Source organism: Martes martes (assembly GCF_963455335.1).
Source record: "Martes martes genome assembly, chromosome: 2".
Lineage (NCBI taxonomy): Eukaryota > Metazoa > Chordata > Mammalia > Carnivora > Mustelidae > Martes > Martes martes.
This window is the reverse complement of record NC_137889.1, coordinates 27,017,566-27,036,651: the sequence shown is the minus strand read 5'-3', so window position 1 is coordinate 27,036,651 and position 19,086 is coordinate 27,017,566. Positions and strand designations below refer to the sequence as shown.

Sequence of the window (19,086 nt, the reverse complement as noted above, 5' to 3'; positions counted from 1 at the left end):
TTTAAGTGCTACCACTTCCTCCCACGGTGACGGGAACACACTTATACACAAACCATTTCTGCCCCAAAAGTTTGCTTATCATTTATGTAGGTTTTCTAGTATCTTAACTCAGCAATGACAAATTATGAATCTGCCCACTCATGGATGCTCATTTATTTCTCTGTGATATTTAAATTGCTTCCCTAGTCAACACTACCCACATCCCACTAGAAAAAGTGATTATATCTCTTCTCTCTTCCAAAACAGTTTACTACAGACATCCCTCTAATAACATAAAAAGGAAACAGAAGAATTCTACTCTCCGACTTTTATTGTCCTTTTCCTTCTCATAGATGTTTTTCTTTTAAAGAAATGTACATCTTTTTTTTTTAATCTCCAGAATAACTATTCACATTCTGTCACTAAAAAAAAATCACTTTTTAACAATTCCTTTAACACCCCCCTTCTTTAGGGTGCCTGGGTGGCTCAGTTGGTTAAGCGGGGCTGCCTTTGGCTCAGGTCATGATCCCAGAGTCCCGGGATTGAGTTACTACGCATCAGGCTCCTGGCTCCACGGGGAGTCTGCTTCTCCCTCTGACCTTCTCCCCTCTCACGCTCTCAAATAAATAAAAATCTTTAAAAAAAAACAAAACACAAACAACACCCTTCTTTATAGTCCATCCTATGAAGGAGCCCTAAAAACACTAATTCTATGATATGCATTAAAAATATGTTTTTAGGGTGCCTGGGTGGCTCAGTGGGTTAAGCCTTTGCCTTCGGCTCAGGTCATGATCTCAGGGTCCTGGGATCGAGCCCCACATCGGGCTCTCTGCTCAGTGGGGAGCCCCCTCTCTCTCTGCCTGCCTCTCTGCCTGCCTACTTGTGATCTCTGTCAAATAAATAAATAAAATCTTTAAAAAAAAATGTTTTTAAACAGCATCATCACACTTCTACTCTTCATCTCAAACAGTCACACACAATTAAATGCGGTTTGAAAGGAGCGACTTTTTACAAGGTTTGAAGACTTAACAGCAGTTTCAGACCACGGTTAACAAGACAACAAAAGTGTTTATGCAGCAAGAGTCAGTTACTCGCTGCTTCGACTCTTGACCTTGCCAATAGCCGCCACTCAGTTTGATTCAAAGGACTTCGGCTATTCTATATAACTAGCATAATGAAAACATCTATTTTAATGAATTATCAGATGCCCCCTGTGGAAACTAAGATCAAAGAGGTCGAAACCACTGTTTTGCATAAGAAGCTACTTTCACGTGAGCTCACTATGGGAGAGAGCAAGGGACTATGACGCAAGGTCCTCTTCTATCTTCTACTCTTTATCTTTACTAATTGCCTACATCTGCCATCGTGACTGAATCACTAGAGTGTGATTCTTTAATTTCCCACTTAAAGGTCTAAACCACTCTGAATCCCACTTAAAGTAACAACACAAAGAAAACTTAAGTTTTATCTTTTCAGAGTAGCCACGGCTGATTTCTGATCTCTTTGTAGCAGGTAAAGTGCTGGGGGAGCTAGCCTTTGGGGCAGAATGAAGGGCCTCCTCTCATTCACAGGGTAGGTTACCTGTTTTAGAATCTATGCTGAATTTTCCATGTTCATTTCCACTTATTATCGAGTAGGTGATTTCTGCATTTGCTTCAATATCCCGGCTGGCCGCATACACCTGAAGAACTTCTGTTCCAATGAGAATGTCCTCAGACACGGTGGCACCGTATTCACGGTATTCAAACACAGGCGGGTTGTCATTTATGTCCAAAACCGACACAACGACAGTGCCCGTTGTGGTCAACCTCCTTGGCAAACCTTGATCCGTGGCTTTCAAAGTCAGGGTGTACACAGCCTGCTGTTCTCTATCCAAGGGCTTTTCTAACTGAATGATTCCAGATAATTCATTAATGGAGAACTGTCCATCAGCCGAGTCGATCAGTGAGTAGGAGATCTTCTGATTCAGTCCTGGTGATACATGACCATAGGTCAGACTTTTGAGAAATTTAAATTATTTTTTGAGAGAACATGTAGCATATTTTTAAAAGGGAAAACGCTAATACACATTACTTAGACATTCTTATGACTATCACCTTTAAAAAGCAAACGTTTTCATTAACAATTTACTAACTTAAACATGATTTCATAGTGATCTGGCTTTTTAAGATGATGCTCTATAGGAATGTACGCTAGAACACTCAGCAGCGCTTTTAAAATGAAGTCAAAGATCTGAGAAGCAACATTTTTGTTACTGCTCTAATTCTTCAGTACTAGTACGACTTAAGAAATTATTTTTATTCTCTGCTATGCAAATGTTATAAACGTGTCCTAGAGGATTATACTCTCCATAAAATTATGAAAGGTCTGTTGAACTATACCAATGTAACATTTGCTTCTGTTTTGTTTCCACATTAACATCTCTATGGTACTAATGGTTTAGTTACAACATAACACTTCACTTCATTAATTCAAATGGATACGAAGATCAGTTAATATAGTCACTAACCCTAATTTTAGGGACACCACAGATGTCCCACAATAGTTAAGTACATTGGGCACAATTTGGGGACTTCAAATATTCATTAAAAAATGAATTCATGGGGCGCCTGGGTGGCTCAGCGGGTTAAGCCTCTGCCTTCAGCTCAGGTCGTGATCCCACGGTCCTGGGATTGAGCCCCACATCGGGCTCTCTGCTCGCCGAGGAGCCTGCTTCCTCCTCTCTCTCTGCCTGCCTCTCTGCCTGCCTGTGATCTCTCTCTCTGTCAAATAAATAAATAAAATCTTAAAAAAAAAAAAAAGAATTCATTATTCTAAAGATTCCATTCCACTTTTAATGCTGAGAAATTAAATAATACAACAAGTTATTCGATATGCCTAAGGTAAGGTTAAGTTAAAGAGGCTGAATTTGGGATGTGTTTTGGACAGAGGTCCCTGCAATCCTTGAGCACGTCTTAAAGACAAAAAGCATCACCTAGACAGTACCTGCGTCCGCGTCCGTGGCCTGCACCCTGGTCAGCAGCGTCCCAGGCTCTGTGTTCTCAAACACAGTGATGGCGTATGGGTCAGCGGAGAACTCGGGGGCATTATCGTTCACGTCTTCTAATGTGAGCACAAGATTAGCCTGACAAAATCTGCCCCCTCCGTCTGTGGCCTTGACCAGGAGGTTATAAATTGCTTGCTCCTCACGATCAAGAGGGGCTAATGTTTTCAGTTCACCTAAAAACAAACAAAAGTAAACGGACTCACTTGAAATGCTAAGATGCGAACTGCAAATGCACATCTTACCATTTCTTCCCCTTTTCTCTTACGATGACAGAACTGGGGAGATGACAGAACTGGGGAGGCACAGTGGTATCAGTGACAGGAGTCAACAGCTGCAGGAGCCCGGGGAGAGCTAGGTTTCCAGACCCTGCCGGCTGCCAGCTCTTCAACTCAAAGATTTCGAGGCCAGGGGCTCTCGGATTATATATAATGTCATAAAAACAGAAGAAAAAAAAAAGCACTACTTAATTTACCAAATCTAAAATATTTTTAAATTGACTCATAGCTTCATATGTTTACAATTAGTTCTGGGGCTGGGGAAGCTGCCAGAAAACTTTAATTTTAACCAAATACAAATTATAAGGGGGAAAATAGTTTTAAAGATTCAAATACAAATACAGTACTACTAATCATTTTGAGGAGTATGCTAAATAATTTATGCCCATGAATTGAAGAAAACAAACTATATACAAAATAGATAGAGCAGAACCTTTGAGAGATACTTAAATTTTGAACTATTTTTTTAAAAAAGAAGTTGATACTAATCTCAATTTTAAATCCTTGGTTCAAGTAGGTGATGTTGTTGGTAATTTTTTTTAATCTCACCCCAAGTTTTACACAGCAAATTGCCGTGTAGATTTCGTGTAGATGCCAATTTTGTAGTATCAGAGTACATTTTATAGGAACAGAACATAATTTCAAATTTTACATGGGACCTAAAACCACCCACATATATGAGATGACTTTATTGGAACATAGTTAATTTTGCAAAGCCCCGTCTTTACCTGTGTCTGGATTTAGTTTGAATTTTTCTGCGCCTGGACCAAACAACGTGTAAGTAATTTCTGCGTTGGAGCGGATGTCTGCATCTGTAGCAGACACCTGCAGGATCAGCTTCCCAGGAAAGGCGTCTTCCGGAATTGTGTCCGAGTATAAAGTCTACAATGATTTTAAGTAAAGTCGTGAACATAAAACATGAAGGGTTAACATGACTGCCAAGGGAATAATGGAAAAAAAATCATTTAACTTTGGTCACAGAAAACATGGGACATGACGGAATTTAAAATCCAAGGAGCTTTGAAAACTATTTTTGTTTTAAAACAAAACAGAGTCGTGTAAAAAGTAACTCCTCTCTCTCACTGAGAGGGTCTAACCTGACATTTACCCACAGAAATCTGAATACTTGACATCTCTGAGCTGGGTTCATGTTCAACTTAAGTTCTTGTAAGAAAACACAAGTAGTATTCCATATTTATCCAAAAACTGGACAGTAAATGCCTGTTACATCATGTCTACTTCTTTTCAATACAGGAAATTCATTAGTTGCAATTGTTCCCAACACATGACCAGCTATAATTGCAGTTGAGACACCAGTGATCCCCATGTCACGAGAGAAAACAGAGAATCCCCAAGGTCCCGGGGGGAGGGGGGTCTCTGAGGCGCTTCTCCTCCACCCCTCCCTTCCCAGCTGACCGAACTCTAACATAATGAACGGTTAGTTCCACTTCCAACTAATCAGAAACTTCTGCCATAAACCAAAACATAAGACAAACAGGTTAAGATTTTGCTGACTTTTCTCTCTTAATGTGAGCTCAGTTTTAGGTAAACGACATTTTATGGCTCATGAAACAGGATCTTTTGCAATACTGATGATTTCAAATGATCTAATGTCCTAATTTTATTATTCCCAAAGATGACAAGGCATTGTATCCAAATTACATGCCAAGTATTTAAAAAAAAAAAAAAAGAGGCAAGCAAGAAAAACACAGTTATTTTGTGTAAGACACACAGACATCCTCCACTCCTCCGCCACCAACCCACACACAAAAAAAACGCTGCTGCCAAAAAGTCTGCATGTGGATTGAACTCTTCATTCCTCTGGAGCTCCCTTCCCTCCTGACGGCACTGTACTTTCTGGAGAATGGCTCTGTCCTCTTCCACTGCTGCGACACTGCCCCAGCTCCTCTGTCCCTCTTCAAGACCACTGTCCCTCACGCCCCTAGCCTTCCCTTTATCTACTACTCTTCATCCTTCCTTGGACTCCCCTCTCTCTTCACTGGCCAAATCTGTGCGTGTCTTCACACACACCCTCTCTGCAGCCCGGCATCCATCCACATCAGGACACAGAGCCCATGGTCTCCAAGCCAGTCTCCGAATCCCAAAGTCCCGTTCCACATCTCCCTCATCTGCTTGGCCGCCAAACCTCCACTCACTGTCCTGCCTCCTAAAAATCCTCTCCTCCTGCGCGCTCAGTAACACTGCTCTGGTATGGTCTCCTCCACCAGCCTCTGCTTCCTCCTCCCCTCTCCCCAGGAAATACCCCTGCGGACTCTCTGTCGCTTTTTGTTACTATCCTCTCAAGTGGATTCCAGTGTCAGTTCACGGTAGAAACTGCCAAGTTTACATGTGTCCCGAGTCCGCATCTTCAGTCTTGCCGTCTCTCTCAACGTCTACAAAACCTACTCCAGAGTGTCCCGTTACCTCACACCAAGTCTGACCTGGACACAACACGCCTCCTCTTAGACCAACGCCACCCTATGCTGTATCTTTGGTCTCTCTCCCTCTTCTTGTAGCAAACAGCAGAGTCATCCCTCATTCGACACATCTGCCTTGCTGTCCCACGCGGGCAGCACCAAGGACACCAGCCTGTCCTTTCTTTCTCTCCGCCCCCTCTGCCTACCCTCCCACCCGTGCTCTCACATTATCACCTACATGCACCTGATCCCAACAAACTCATCTTCTTTAAGGAATTCTTCCTTCACGTCATCGCCACCTCCCAAGTACAAACGGAGGCTGAGTCCCAATCCCCTTGCTTATCTGAGCACCACGTCCCCAAGGCTGAGCTGCTGCTCCTTCCCCAGCTACAGGGAGCACGGCCGCTCCAGGCCTCCCCCACGGCCCCGGACGGGAGCAGCTCCTCTCTGGTGTATCTGTTCTCCTAAGTCAATGGGCTCTACCACTGTAGGAAAACCCTCATTTACCTCTTCGTTTCTCAGCTATGTGCGAGAGCAGGTGCCACCCAAAAGCAACTTGTGAAAGCAAAATGGAGCTTTACAGATGAACTACTGCTTGGGTGTCTCCCCAGGATAATCGCATTCCTCAAGAAAGGGAATGAAAATTTCTCAGAGCTTGTTTAGAGTTAAACTGTAATCCTGCCCACGATTTACAGTGTTTTTGAATGAGATTTTTAAACGACTTAGCATTTCCCGAAATAGTTCCAGAGCCACTCCAACTCCTGCTTCACTGCTCACTCACCTCCGCTTAAACAGTAAGAGATTATAATTTGAAACACATCTGAATCACACCCAGCATCCCATGACAGTCCTACTCAGAGGGTAAACAAGGAATCATAATATAGAAATTCATAATATAGAAAGAACAGCCCACCTTTTCACAGACTGGACTGTTGTCATTTGCATCAAGAACTTTCACTTCAACTATGGCTTTGGATGAGAAGGTCCCATCAGTTGCTGTGATGGTCAGAAGATAATTGTCCCTTTTTTCCCTGTCTAGAGGTTTCTTCACATAGACCTTCCATTCATTCTGTATGTTTTCAATAGCAAACTGTCCCAAAGGATCTCCTCCTATTAAATCAATGGAAGAAAAGGACAGTCAAGTTTATTAAAATAAGGAAAGATCTAAGTAACAGGAGGAAGAAACTGCTCAAAATAGATATAATGTTATACATTATAACAAGAATTTTTACATTTTTATAAGAATTTTACATTTTTATAAGAATTATTAAAAAAAAAACTATTACATTTAAATTTGGTATATTAGGTTTCCGACTTACCACCCCTCTCCCCAAATCAAGGCATTAAAATGTGTACTGAAACACAGTATTAAGCTAAGTAAAATGTAAAGCCCACTAAACAATACTTCAGCCTATGTTGAAACTATAGTTAATTATAATGTATTTGTCATATGCTAATTCAACAGAATGAATCATAAAAATCAAAAACGGTCAAATGGAACAAGTGTTCACTTTCCTCAGGCAGAGAACTTGAAATGTAGCTTAACAGATGTTATTTCTACTTATTTCAGATATAACGTTACTAAAATCATCCCCTTAACTCCCCATTTTCCCAAAACATGCACTTCAAAATGTATACCTCTAGCACAATTTATTTTTAACTTACACCCCCGCATTTAAATATTTTACCTGTGATGTAATATGTAACTTGTCTGTTAATCTCCTCAGAATCGGCATCCGTGGTACTTAAGATGGCGATGACACCGCCTGGGGGATCATCTTCACTCACAGTCCCCTTATAAATCTCTGCCGTGAACCGCGGGGGGCTGTCGTTGACGTCAGTAACTGTAACATCCACAATGGCGGTGGAGGACAGCTGAACCTTCTCACCGTGATCTGAGGCAACCACCTGAATCTGGTAATTGTCTCTCTTCTCATGGTCAAGTTCCTTCAGGGTTGTAATCCAGCCTGTCTCCACATTAATGGCAAAAGATTCGATGACTTCTACACTTTGTGACTGATCTAGACTGTACATGACTTGGCCGTTGGTTCCCGAATCGAGATCAGATGCCCGGATCTGGATGACTCTACTTCCCCCTGGCAGGTTTTCAACAATAAATGCCTCGTATGGGTTCGACTCTAACACAGGGCTGTTATCATTGGCATCTTTCACTTGGATGCTGACATCCACAGAAGCCACCACTTCGTAGTCCTCATGAGTGCACTTGGCAAGTACAGAAAACTGGTACCACTTAGTTGTCTCATGATCAAGACTCTTCTCCAGTTTCAGTCTACCACTCTGCCTGTCGATCACAAAGAACTCATCCCTGTTACTTTCAGGAGTATTCCCTTTGATTAGGCTATAAAGAATGGTCCCACTATGTTCTGCTCGGATGAGATCGATCTCTGTCCCAATAGGCATGTCTTCTGAAACCGTGTAGGTATAAAATGGCTCTGAAAATTTTGGAAGTTGTATTTCCGGTGGAAGTATTTTCACATAGACGGGGACAACAGATTCTCTGGATGGAGACCCACTATCCACAGCTCTCACGAAGAAAGTGAAGAACTCATTTTCCAAGCCAATTAAGCTTTCTTTTGTCATTATTACACCAGACAGTTTGTTAATTTCCAAATTCTCTTTGACACTTTCAGAATCTGCTTCAATGGCATAGGTGACATCAGCATTGGATCCCTCATCAGCATCACTTGCAAGAACTTTAATGACTGATGTCCCTTTGGGAGCACTGGAGCCAATGTCCACTTCATACCTGGTTGCTCGAAACTGGGGTGCATTGTCATTGTCATCTGTAAGGATGACGTTAATGGTGCAGAAGGCAACCTTTCCTCCAGCATCTTTAGCCATTAAACGAACCGAGATCACTTTCTCCGCTGGGGTTTCTCGATCAAGTTTCTCCAGAGTAAATATCTGTCCTCTCTCATTTGTGTAAAACCTGTCTTTGGCAAAGTCATTGACAATATGGTAAGTAATGTGACCATAAATACCAGAATCCCCATCGGTTGCTTTGACCTCAATCACCAGGGTGTGTAAGGGAGCATTTTCAGCTAACTCCACTTCATATTCGCTCTGAAGGAAAACAGGGCTGTGCAGATTGCCTCCAATTACAGTTATGTGAACCTGAGCTGAACCCCTAAAAACTCCATCGGAAACAGAAACATTAAGATTGTAAAACGGCTTCAAGGTGTGCCGGCGCAGGTTTGAGAGTGTGATAATCCCTGTCTCACTGTCCATGACAAAATTCTTCTGGTCGTTGCCAGACAGAATGGAATAGTCCAACTTGTCTACATCTGAACTGTCTGCATCATAGGCTTTGACACAGGTCACGAAATGCCCATGGCTGGCATGCTCGCTAATTCTGGCTTCATAAATCTGCTGGTCAAACAGCGGTGGATTATCGTTGAGGTCTGTGACCTCCACGGTGACGATCACATCACTGCTCAGGGGGGGCATGCCACTATCCACAGCCCTTACAAAAATCCTGTGCTGCTGGAACTGCTCATAATCCAAAGTCCTGATGAGCGAAATGAGGCCAGTGCTGCTGTCAATGTGGAAATGATCGTGGCTTTTGCTGTGATTCCCAAACATGTGGTAGGAAATTCCTCTGTTGGGTTCGGAATCCAAATCGGTTGCTCTGACTTGAATGACAGACGTGCCGATGACGGACGCCTCAGACAGCGTTGTGGCATAGGCCTGTTGACCAAAGACAGGAGCGTTATCATTGATGTCTTCCACAATAATGTCGACAAACACCTCGGCATGGGCGCCGGTCAGGGAGTCGGTTGCTCGGATGCTCAGCTTATACGCTGGGTGTGACTCGAAGTCCAGAGGAGCTACGACATTTAGGACCCCAGTGTTGAAATTAATGGTAAACTGGCCGAAGGGATCTCCATCGGTGATGCTGTAGAACACCTTCAAGCCTTCTGGACTGTTGGCTTGTACGTGGACGACCGGACTGTGCAGCTGGATGTTCTCCGGCACCTCGGCGCTGTAGAAGGGCTTCTCAAACACAGGCATGGCTTTATTCATAACAGTGATGGGCACAATCACTTCAGCGGAAAAGGCTGGGCTCCCTCCATCTTTTGCAACCACTGTGATGAGGTATTCTTTATTTAAAGTGTCAGGTTCAAATTGCTTTTTCAGTGAAATTTCGCCTGAGGATCCAATCTGAAAATGCTCGTGGTGCTCCTTCAGGTAGTAATTCACCTCCCCATTTCTGCCACTGTCTCGGTCCACGGCAGTAACGTAGCGAATCACGTGGCCCACCACGGTGTCCACTTTGACAACGGCATAGTAAGGTAGGTTGACAAACACTGGTGCATTGTCGTTCTGGTCTTCTATGGTGACCTTGATGACGACATGGGCCACTGCCGAAGGCTTCTGTTCTTGGGTCACTTCTACCACCACATCAAATGCCTCTTGCTGTTCGCGATCGAATGGTATGCCCGTGGTTGACAGCACACCTGAAGTCCGGCTTATCTTAAATCTGCGGTCTGGGTTGAGGATCTGATAAAACAAGGGCTCATTGATTGGGTTCCCAATGGCAGTAATGACAGCTAACGTTCTGGCTTCAGTGGAATTCTCTTTCACTACTGCGGAGTAGAAATCCTGGGTAAACTTTAGTTGGCTTTCTTTGCTTTCTTTCACATTAATTTTCACAGAGGTAAAGCTTACAAATCTGCCATCAGACGCTCTCACGGTTAACTCATACCGGCTCCTTAACTGAGTTGTGTTCTGTACAGTTATAGTCCCTGTCTGGTGGTCCATATAAAACTTCTCCCCAATGTTGCCTTCAGTGATGGAATACATCAACTGTGAGAATGCACTTGAATCGGCATCTGTGGCATTTACTGTGATGACTTTGACTCCTCTGTATGTTGGCAGCAAGAGAGATGCTTCATATAATGATTTGGAGAACACAGGAGGGCAATCATTAATGTCGATTACACGGATGGTCACGTTAGCCGCATACGCAGCAAATAAACGTGGTGTACCCATGTCGTGCACTTGTACGGTAAAGTGGAAAGTACTTGTTTCTTCATAGTCCAAACTCAGCACAGTATGAATAGCACCAGTGCTAGAATCAATAGCAAAGTATTTGTGTACAGATGGTTCAACAATGTGATAAACAAGCAAAGCATTGGATTCTTTATCAGCATCGGTTGCTCGAATCACTAACGGGATGTTCTTGTCAGTTAGCACCACACTGTTGATTGAAGCTGATTCGCTAATGAGTCCCATATACTCTGCCTGCATAAAGACGGGCAAGTTGTCATTTTCATCCTGCAGGTGCACCAGAACAGTTGTGTTAGTAGACAAACCAGCCATGTTAGTTCCTTGGATGATTAATGTGTAAATGGGCAAAGTTTCAAAATCCAGGGCTTTCTGAGTGATGATACTTCCAGAGTGTGGATTGATATCAAAAGCATCAGCTACATTTCCATCTTTTATTTCATACACCACCGATGACTGACTGTGGGCTGTAACCATTCCGACGAAACTCCCAATGCTGATAGTTTCACTGATTTCCACAGAATATTCTTTTGATGTAAACTTAGGAGAGGCATTGTCCGCAATCGTGACAAAGATACGCACAGAAGTTATTTCACTCATCGGTGGATTGCCTTGATCTGTAGCTTTTACCATTAAGTCATATTCCACTTGGCTGTTTCGATCTAACTCTTTGGCAGTTTTTATAGAGCCCAAGATGGGATCAATTGTGAAAGAATTTCCAATATTTCCTGGGGGGGGGGGTGGAAAAAAAAACATGTTAGAGAAAAATATAAGGACCAATACAAGTCACAGTTGAAGATACAGAAACAAAGCTATCTTCAGAAGTGATATTCTAAAATGAAACAGAAATTCGGGGGTTATCAACATTTGAATGGAACTCATTTCATTTTTAGCCACCTATAATATGGCAGATTTTTCCGAGTTTTGTCCATAAAGTATGAAAAGCAAGAAACAGAAGAAAGATTACTCTATAACCTAAAGCCAGAACTCACTTGCTATTGGTTGAGCCAGATACTTGTGGAATGTATGGTTATCCTTTTGTAAGGTAAGGTAAGAATTTTCCACCAGTCCTGGAAAAACCCTTTGGAATATACTTCTGATTTCAGCATTTATCGCCTCTTAAGTTCTCAAGATTCTTATTCATTATGAAAGGGAAGACGTCAATTCACTAAGAAACTTTAACAAGCTTCAAGAGAGTTGTCCCTTATTTTAAATATTCAGGGAATTGATGAGTGAGCTTGTGTATAATCTGCCCCACTATGCAGGCTTCAAAGATTTCAGTCACACTCCCTTCTTAATCTTTTTCGGGTGAATCTGCCCTCTGTGTCCCTGGTTCTCTCTACTGGGGGTGATCTCGCCTAGATGGACAGGCAGCCACGTCTCGACACATTTTTGATTATCACTACCTAGAGTGTGCTGCTAACACCTGCTGAGTAGAGACCAGGGATGCTGTTAAACATCCTACAATGCATGGACAGCCCCCATAAGAAAGGATTTTTTGCTCCCAAGTATCAGTAGTGCTCAGAGAACGAACCCCCACCCCTCAGAACAGACTGTGTTCCTTGCTTCTCTTTGGACCTTTTCCAGCTATACTGTATACATATGTTTAGCTTCAAATGCAATTCCATAACAGTTACCGGTTTTGTATCATCACCAAAATCCTTCTGGAGACAGCAGCAGTTTACAGAAGTTTAGCAGTTTACCTCTGGATAGATTCAGGCAGTGCTGTGGGGTCCTCAGATTCGATCCATCCACCCACACTTCATCCGTTTTCTGTTTCACACCAGAGTCCACAATCCATTATCCTAGCCACAGAACTGCATTTATTTTCCCCAAATGAACTATTACACTTCCCCACAACAAAGCTGACTTGCCCCTTAACGCTGTTTTAAGTTCTGTTTTCCTCTAGGTTTGCAACCATGTGGGGTACACTTCAGAGGCCAGAACGACTTACCACGTGATGTGCAAACCAGGAGACTGACCGAGTACCCCTTTCCCCACATCACTGCTAGTCAACACTTCCTCTATAGCCTTCATTTCCTTCTTTTAATATGTTTTCCAAAAATCCATGATACCATTTTTTCTGAGGCCAGATCCAGTCTGGTTTTCATTAAGCCTGCCTGGGTCTGCGTCTAGGCACCACAGTCTGCAACACAGCAGAGGCCCGGGCTGTCTCAGGCCCCCAAGTTCCAAGCTGAACCCTCATACACAAATGGGGTCACACTGCCTCTACCACACCTCACAGACCCCTAATTTCTTCCTATCTGCATTTATGAGTCAACAATCCCAGATTCTCACATTGTGCTTTAGCCAGTCACTGGAACTCCAAGGACCTCTTTCCTCCCACGTGGGCATCACCCCATCTTTCAAAACCATGACCGGTTGCCTGGGACTGGTAGGGTGACCATGAAAACCTGTGGACAATGGTCTTCACCCACACCCCTCAGGCTATCCTATGTCTATACTAATAGCAGCCGACCTACCACAGTTTATATTCAATCATCTCATCCCTTTCTCTTATTTTATAGTGAAACCTTAAAGCTTCAAACACGCAAGGCCTTCCAGAGCGGAATGAATACAATCTACCTGCGCTAAAGCAAGCTGGTGGCGTTAGAACTCGCTAACCTTCCCCACAAAGTACTCGTTGCCCTCCAGCCATGCTGGCTCCTCACTCCTCAATCGGGAAAGCACATGCTCATTGCAGCATGACGGTATTTGGGGGTCTTTTCTGGAACTGTCTTCCCTACCTGTTCTCATTGCTTCTTCATTCATTCATTCATTCAGGTTTTACCCAAATGTTCCTCTGCTTAGAGAATGTGATGGTGAAGACTTCCTTTACCTCCCTAATCAGAACGGCTGTTTCTGCCCCCATACCCACCTCTTTTCTTTATAGCACATATTGCAACCTTCTTATCCATTCTCCCTCTAGAACACAAGTCCCCATTTAAGCATGGCTTGTTTTACTCACTATTTATCATCTGTGCTTAGAAAAATGCCTGACACATAGGAGACACTCAGTGTTGAATTTGTTGTATGGAAAGATAATAAGGCACTATTTTTATCTGATTTTGTTTTTCTGCGTTTTACTTCTATCATCACCAGCAACCATTTGTTAGATTAAGCACTACAGTTGAAAGTATTAACAAAAGAAATGTCTACTAATCGGGAATTCCTGAGAAATTTTTACCAGCATGTAAAATTCAGGAACATTACTACCTAGAGTATTATCTTAACAAGAGGCTAGACAGGAACCCAGGTAGCCAATTAGCAGACAGCTCCTACATACATCTCCACTGCGGCAGAACTCCTCAGATTTGCAGATGGGCAAGCAACACGTTCCTGTGGCAGAACACGAAGGGCCGCTGAGTGACTTACGCATACCCCTGTCTGACCTAGTAACAGCTACACACATCAGATACTGAGACACACACGCAGTATTTGTGAGGGAACTCACAGGGCAAGCAGCAGAGTCTACCAGCTTGGGGGCTTAGGCGTTCACTTTAGCTGGAGATACTGGTGATTTCTAAATAGCCTTAGATTGTTCTGTTTGAAGAAGGCGATTATCCAAACATGTGAATCTGTACTCATTAGCAAGGACTGTATTACACACATACACCCCAAAGGGCATGTCAGAGCTGTGTGCAGAAATCCATTTCTCCCCGCTGGGCACACTCTGCGGACGTTCAGTAAAGTGCTGCCTGCCTGACCACTGGTGGCCTTGAGTGGGAAATCTCAAGTTTCTATTGCAATTATATTTAACCTAAGTTTGGGGAAGGAAATCAATTCTAGTTAATAAGTTCAATTACTGACTGTCTTTTATTTCCAGGCATTGTGACAGTTTTGAAGTTACAATAATCTACTTAAAAAAAAAAAAAAAAAAAAGAAAACACCAAACAATCCAGAGTATGGCCCTGATTGTCTCTAAACACACAAGTCAATTGTTACGGAAAATATCCTTTAATTAATTCTTTTCCCTAAAGAATCCTAATCAGACCAAACTCTTTGCTCAATAAATTGCTGCTAATTAAACATGCAGTGTTACAGACTGAATCTATAACTAGTTTTCTGAACTTTATGAAATGTAATCTGACATAAATGAGAAGCAGGTGAATATAAGTAACTTAAATGAAAGGAGGTACAACCATTTTACATATCCTATTATTCCAACAGATTCACATACACACACTTCTGCATTTTAATGGTAGGTGCTGCCTACAAACGCTTTTTGTATTACCGAATCTATAAAGATTATCTTCTTAGGAGTCCAAATTCTGTACTGAAATAGGCCCTTGGTATCATCTATTCTTTGAGGGGAGATAGAGTTCCATTCTTAGAATACCAAATTACTAATCCCATCAGTCATTACAAGCATTTCAAGAATGCACATGCCTTCAGTCAGGCACCAACAATCATATTTTAACCACCCAGTTGTTGAAAATTATGTGAAAGCTAAGGGAAAAGTTTAACATTTTCTCCTACACAAACCCAGGCAGTTTGTCTATGAGAAAATTATTTTGCTGAACTGCTCAGGCATGCACAAATGGAATGCACTGTTTTTTTTAACAGCTAAATTTCTGAACCAGTGCAAAAACCTGCATCTTTGTTCAAGGCGCTAACTATACTACATTTGAATCCTGAATCCAGGGGAGTACAGAAAATCTTATTTGTGTAATTGACTAAATTTGGTTGTTTTCAGTGAAACAAATGAGGCTTCAAATGTATTAAGAAATAAAAATAGTTTAGTCACATAAAACACATCGATTGTTTTTTTTAATTACTCTCCATGCTCAGGTTTTGACTATATGACCTAGAACTGATGCCTCTACCAATTCTAATGTCTAGGAAAGGCACAATTTTTAAATATGCAGAGGAACGGACTTACGCAAATCAAGTTAAGTGCATGATATTCTAAAATCATTGTAAAGACAAAAGAATGAGAGAGACTATATTCTTTGTACTAACGATTACCTTGAGAAACATGGAAAAATGGAAGCAGGCTTCTTGATCCTTAATCATATACTCACTGCATGTGGCACGAGTAGGGAAGGTCCCCAAACAAAAGGAATTCTGACTGTACAAATCATATGCTCTAAAGCAGATCCCTATTTCAATCAGAAGCTTCCTTTCTGCATGAACATATACAACTGGGGACCAATGATGGCCTCTACCTACATCACACTCCTAGCATGGCACTTGACACAGAAAACAGGCTTCATCAGTCCATAGAATGAGTAGAGGAAAGACTATGAATAGCATCATAAAAGAAAAGAGAGAACAAAACATTTTACTTTGATCTTCTTTGTAGCTACCAGCACGACTCTGGATCTCCTACCCGATCATATGAAGAAGAAATGTTCCAGGCCTTCCTTGCCCAACTCGCCAGAAGACTCGTTGGGCTTTTCAACATCTCCAGTCCAAATCACAACCCTGGGGGCCTACATAACAACCCAATTCCAGGAATGAAACTCAACTGTTAAAGATTCAGGAGGGTGAAAGGGGCAAGAAGCTAAACCTGGAAGGGCTGCAGAGGCACGACACCCAGCACTCTTGTCGTGGAAATTCCTACTATGCCCAAGAGAAAATGCTCTGACTAAAAGTGAAATCACTGAGGCCAATGGTTTCTTAAGACTGTTTCACAGTTAACAAGTATTATGAAGGAAAATGTTGTATGGTTAAAAAAAATTGTGGAAATACTGAATTGAATCAAATACAGTTTTCTTCACTCCGGAACTTCTCAGAGCCTTGAACTATGCTAATAATGTGAATCTTTTTATTTAACGTAAGACTTTTTGCTTTCTATTGAGTTAAAAGCTTAAAAAAAAGTCTTCTTTCTCCTAACATGAAAAATGGTAGCTAAAGATTAATTTAAGCAATTTTCACGGCGACACACAAATGTTTCTACACATAGAACTAGTTTTAGAAATAAATGTACTTTTTAATCTACTGAGTGCTCCAAAAATACCTGATTCGATCGAATACAGCACTTCAGCATTCTTCCCTTTGTCCTTGTCCAGAGCTGTAACCTGCAGCACAACTGAGCCGACAGCCGCTGATTCATAAACCCGCCCTTCATAGGAGGAACTCGTGAACCAGGGGGCGTGGTCGTTTGTGTCACTGACATTAACGACAATCCGTGCAAAGTTCCGCTTTACAGGGACATCTTGATCCCGCACCTGAAAGAATCAATAGGTTATCAGTGCTGTCCGAGGTTTCCCGGTCATTGATTAAAGATCACTCGGAAAGACATGAAACCCTTCAGAAGACAAACCATGGCCAACGAATGAGCAGAAAGCCATACCATGACTGTAAGAACGTGCTGGTGGATGGCTTCATGATCGAGTGTTTCAGAAGTCGAGAGAGAGCCCGTTGCAGGGTCAAGACGAAATTTCTTGAGACTCAGTGGATCGATGCTGCTCTGCAGAGTATAGATCAACTTGTTTTTCTCATCCTTATCCATTGCACTGATTTGCAAAATTTCTGTTCCTGGCACTGTGTCTTCGGGAATAACAACTTCATACTTTGATGTAGAAAACTGAGGACGGTGGTCATTTGTATCTATTACTTTGATGAATACCTATTAAGGACATAAAGACTCACATTACTTAACTGTGATATTTTATTATTCACAGAATTAAGGGGAAACATGAGATGCACATTGAAAAAAACAATTTTTTAGCAAAATGAAACAATGAGAAATAAAAGAAACAAAAATCTAGAATAAAAAAAAATCTTTAAAATTTTCCATTGATATATTACCCAGATCAGTAAGATAATGAAGACCTTTCTAATTTCTTGAAACTAAATTTGGAAGGCAAATGTAACATCTTTCACACACTTCTTTCTGATGCACACTTCATTTCTCTCAGGTCTCCACAGGAGAGAGATTTCTAGAGCACTCATGTCAGGATAACAGAGAATTTACTTCAGCAAGATTTACAGAAGATAATTTCCTCTATGAGATCTGAATCTGCAACTACCAAGCAAACGAGGTGACTATGGTATTAGATAAATACCGTATTTAAATTTCTTGTTCTACTTGTTGAGACTCCAAATTCTTACCAATAAATTAGAAATGTGCTTTAAAAATCTTTACTACATTTTTACAATCACAAAACCTACATATAAATAGTAAATCCATTCATTTCCTAAAAGCACGTTAAATACACTAAAGCTAAGCTCTCTTAAATACGTCAACATAGAATAACAACCTTAAATGGGGGAAAAAAGCCAATATTGAAAAAAACTCAGCTGAGTTTAAAAAAATATGTATTTTTTTACTTTAACACTAAGAGGATTAATTTTCAGACTGAAAAGACGTGTGTGGAGATAAGGCATAGTAGAAATCACTACTGACTACAAAGATGGTTTATGGTTACAAACAAGAAATGTGAACTTCGTTGGCATGTGTGGAATAAAGAGGTTCGCTAGCCCTAACGGCCCAGGAGGCTGCAGTGTCAGGAATGCACAGGTGAAGCTATAATCCACCCCAGTGCAGGCATACGAGCTGCAGGTCTTTCCATGACGATTACACCAGTGTTCTCATAAAACACTACAACATCAGTGATGGATTTGTAACATTAAACTTTATATATGTATTAAATGCATTTGCTAAACCAAAGAAAGGTTTTATGTGGAAGTTACATAAACATTTAAAACCATAGACCATTTTTAAAGGTTGACGATGATCCACAAGTGATGGTTTTATAATTTTTCTAAGTTCAATCATTATATATTCATTTCCACTGTACATTTACATAGTACTTTTCTAATGGAGTGTTGGGTAGAGGTAGTTGATTCCTGCTCTCAAGTCAATTAGTCACAACTCAGTAGGAACAAGGAAGGTAAAAACAACCAATTCTGATACAGCGATTCAAAGGAAGCACATTCACAGAGCCCTTATCTGCGCAGCACGCACCCCCACGTTACTGGGGAGCAAGTACAATGAACATACAGCAGTCCCTGCCCTCGGGAAGCTCTCAGGCTCGGCCAGTGAGGTCTTACACACGCTGAGCACGATGAGGCTGCAAATATTACCAAGCGAGTTATCAAGGAAGCCTTTAGGAGTCCTGAGATGGCGAGGGACGTTCTGAAAGCTTTTATGGAGAAGGTAAGGCTTTGCTTGCATAGGTCTTATGTTGGTAATCAGTATCTACTAGGATGGGGGTCAGGGGGAGACCTTGGTCAGAGACAGGAAGGCAAGAAGTGGCATCAAACACCCTATCTCCTCAAGACTAGAGAGAAGGACTTGGAACTAAGGGATGGTAAGCGAGCGGGGAGAAGGTGGCGTCCAGTGCACAGAACCTGGACTCTCAGGCAGAGGCTGGAGAGCTACAGCTCGTGT

The 19,086-nt window shown here is 41.9% G+C and overlaps 1 protein-coding gene across 1 annotated transcript in view; it reads right to left on the bottom strand.

Annotated features, from left to right (window-relative positions):
* Nucleotides 1-19,086, bottom strand: part of FAT1 (FAT atypical cadherin 1) — a gene marked incomplete at its 5' end in the record, with an annotated part of 117,040 nt that overhangs the window by 19,930 nt on the left and 78,024 nt on the right. Inside the window, 7 exons of the mRNA XM_080795075.1 lie at nt 1,561-1,950; nt 2,965-3,198; nt 4,029-4,182; nt 6,631-6,827; nt 7,406-11,473; nt 16,708-16,918; nt 17,044-17,319. Coding sequence (XP_080651201.1) covers nt 1,561-1,950; nt 2,965-3,198; nt 4,029-4,182; nt 6,631-6,827; nt 7,406-11,473; nt 16,708-16,918; nt 17,044-17,319 — 5,530 coding nt within the window. The remainder of the gene's footprint in view (nt 1-1,560; nt 1,951-2,964; nt 3,199-4,028; nt 4,183-6,630; nt 6,828-7,405; nt 11,474-16,707; nt 16,919-17,043; nt 17,320-19,086) is intronic.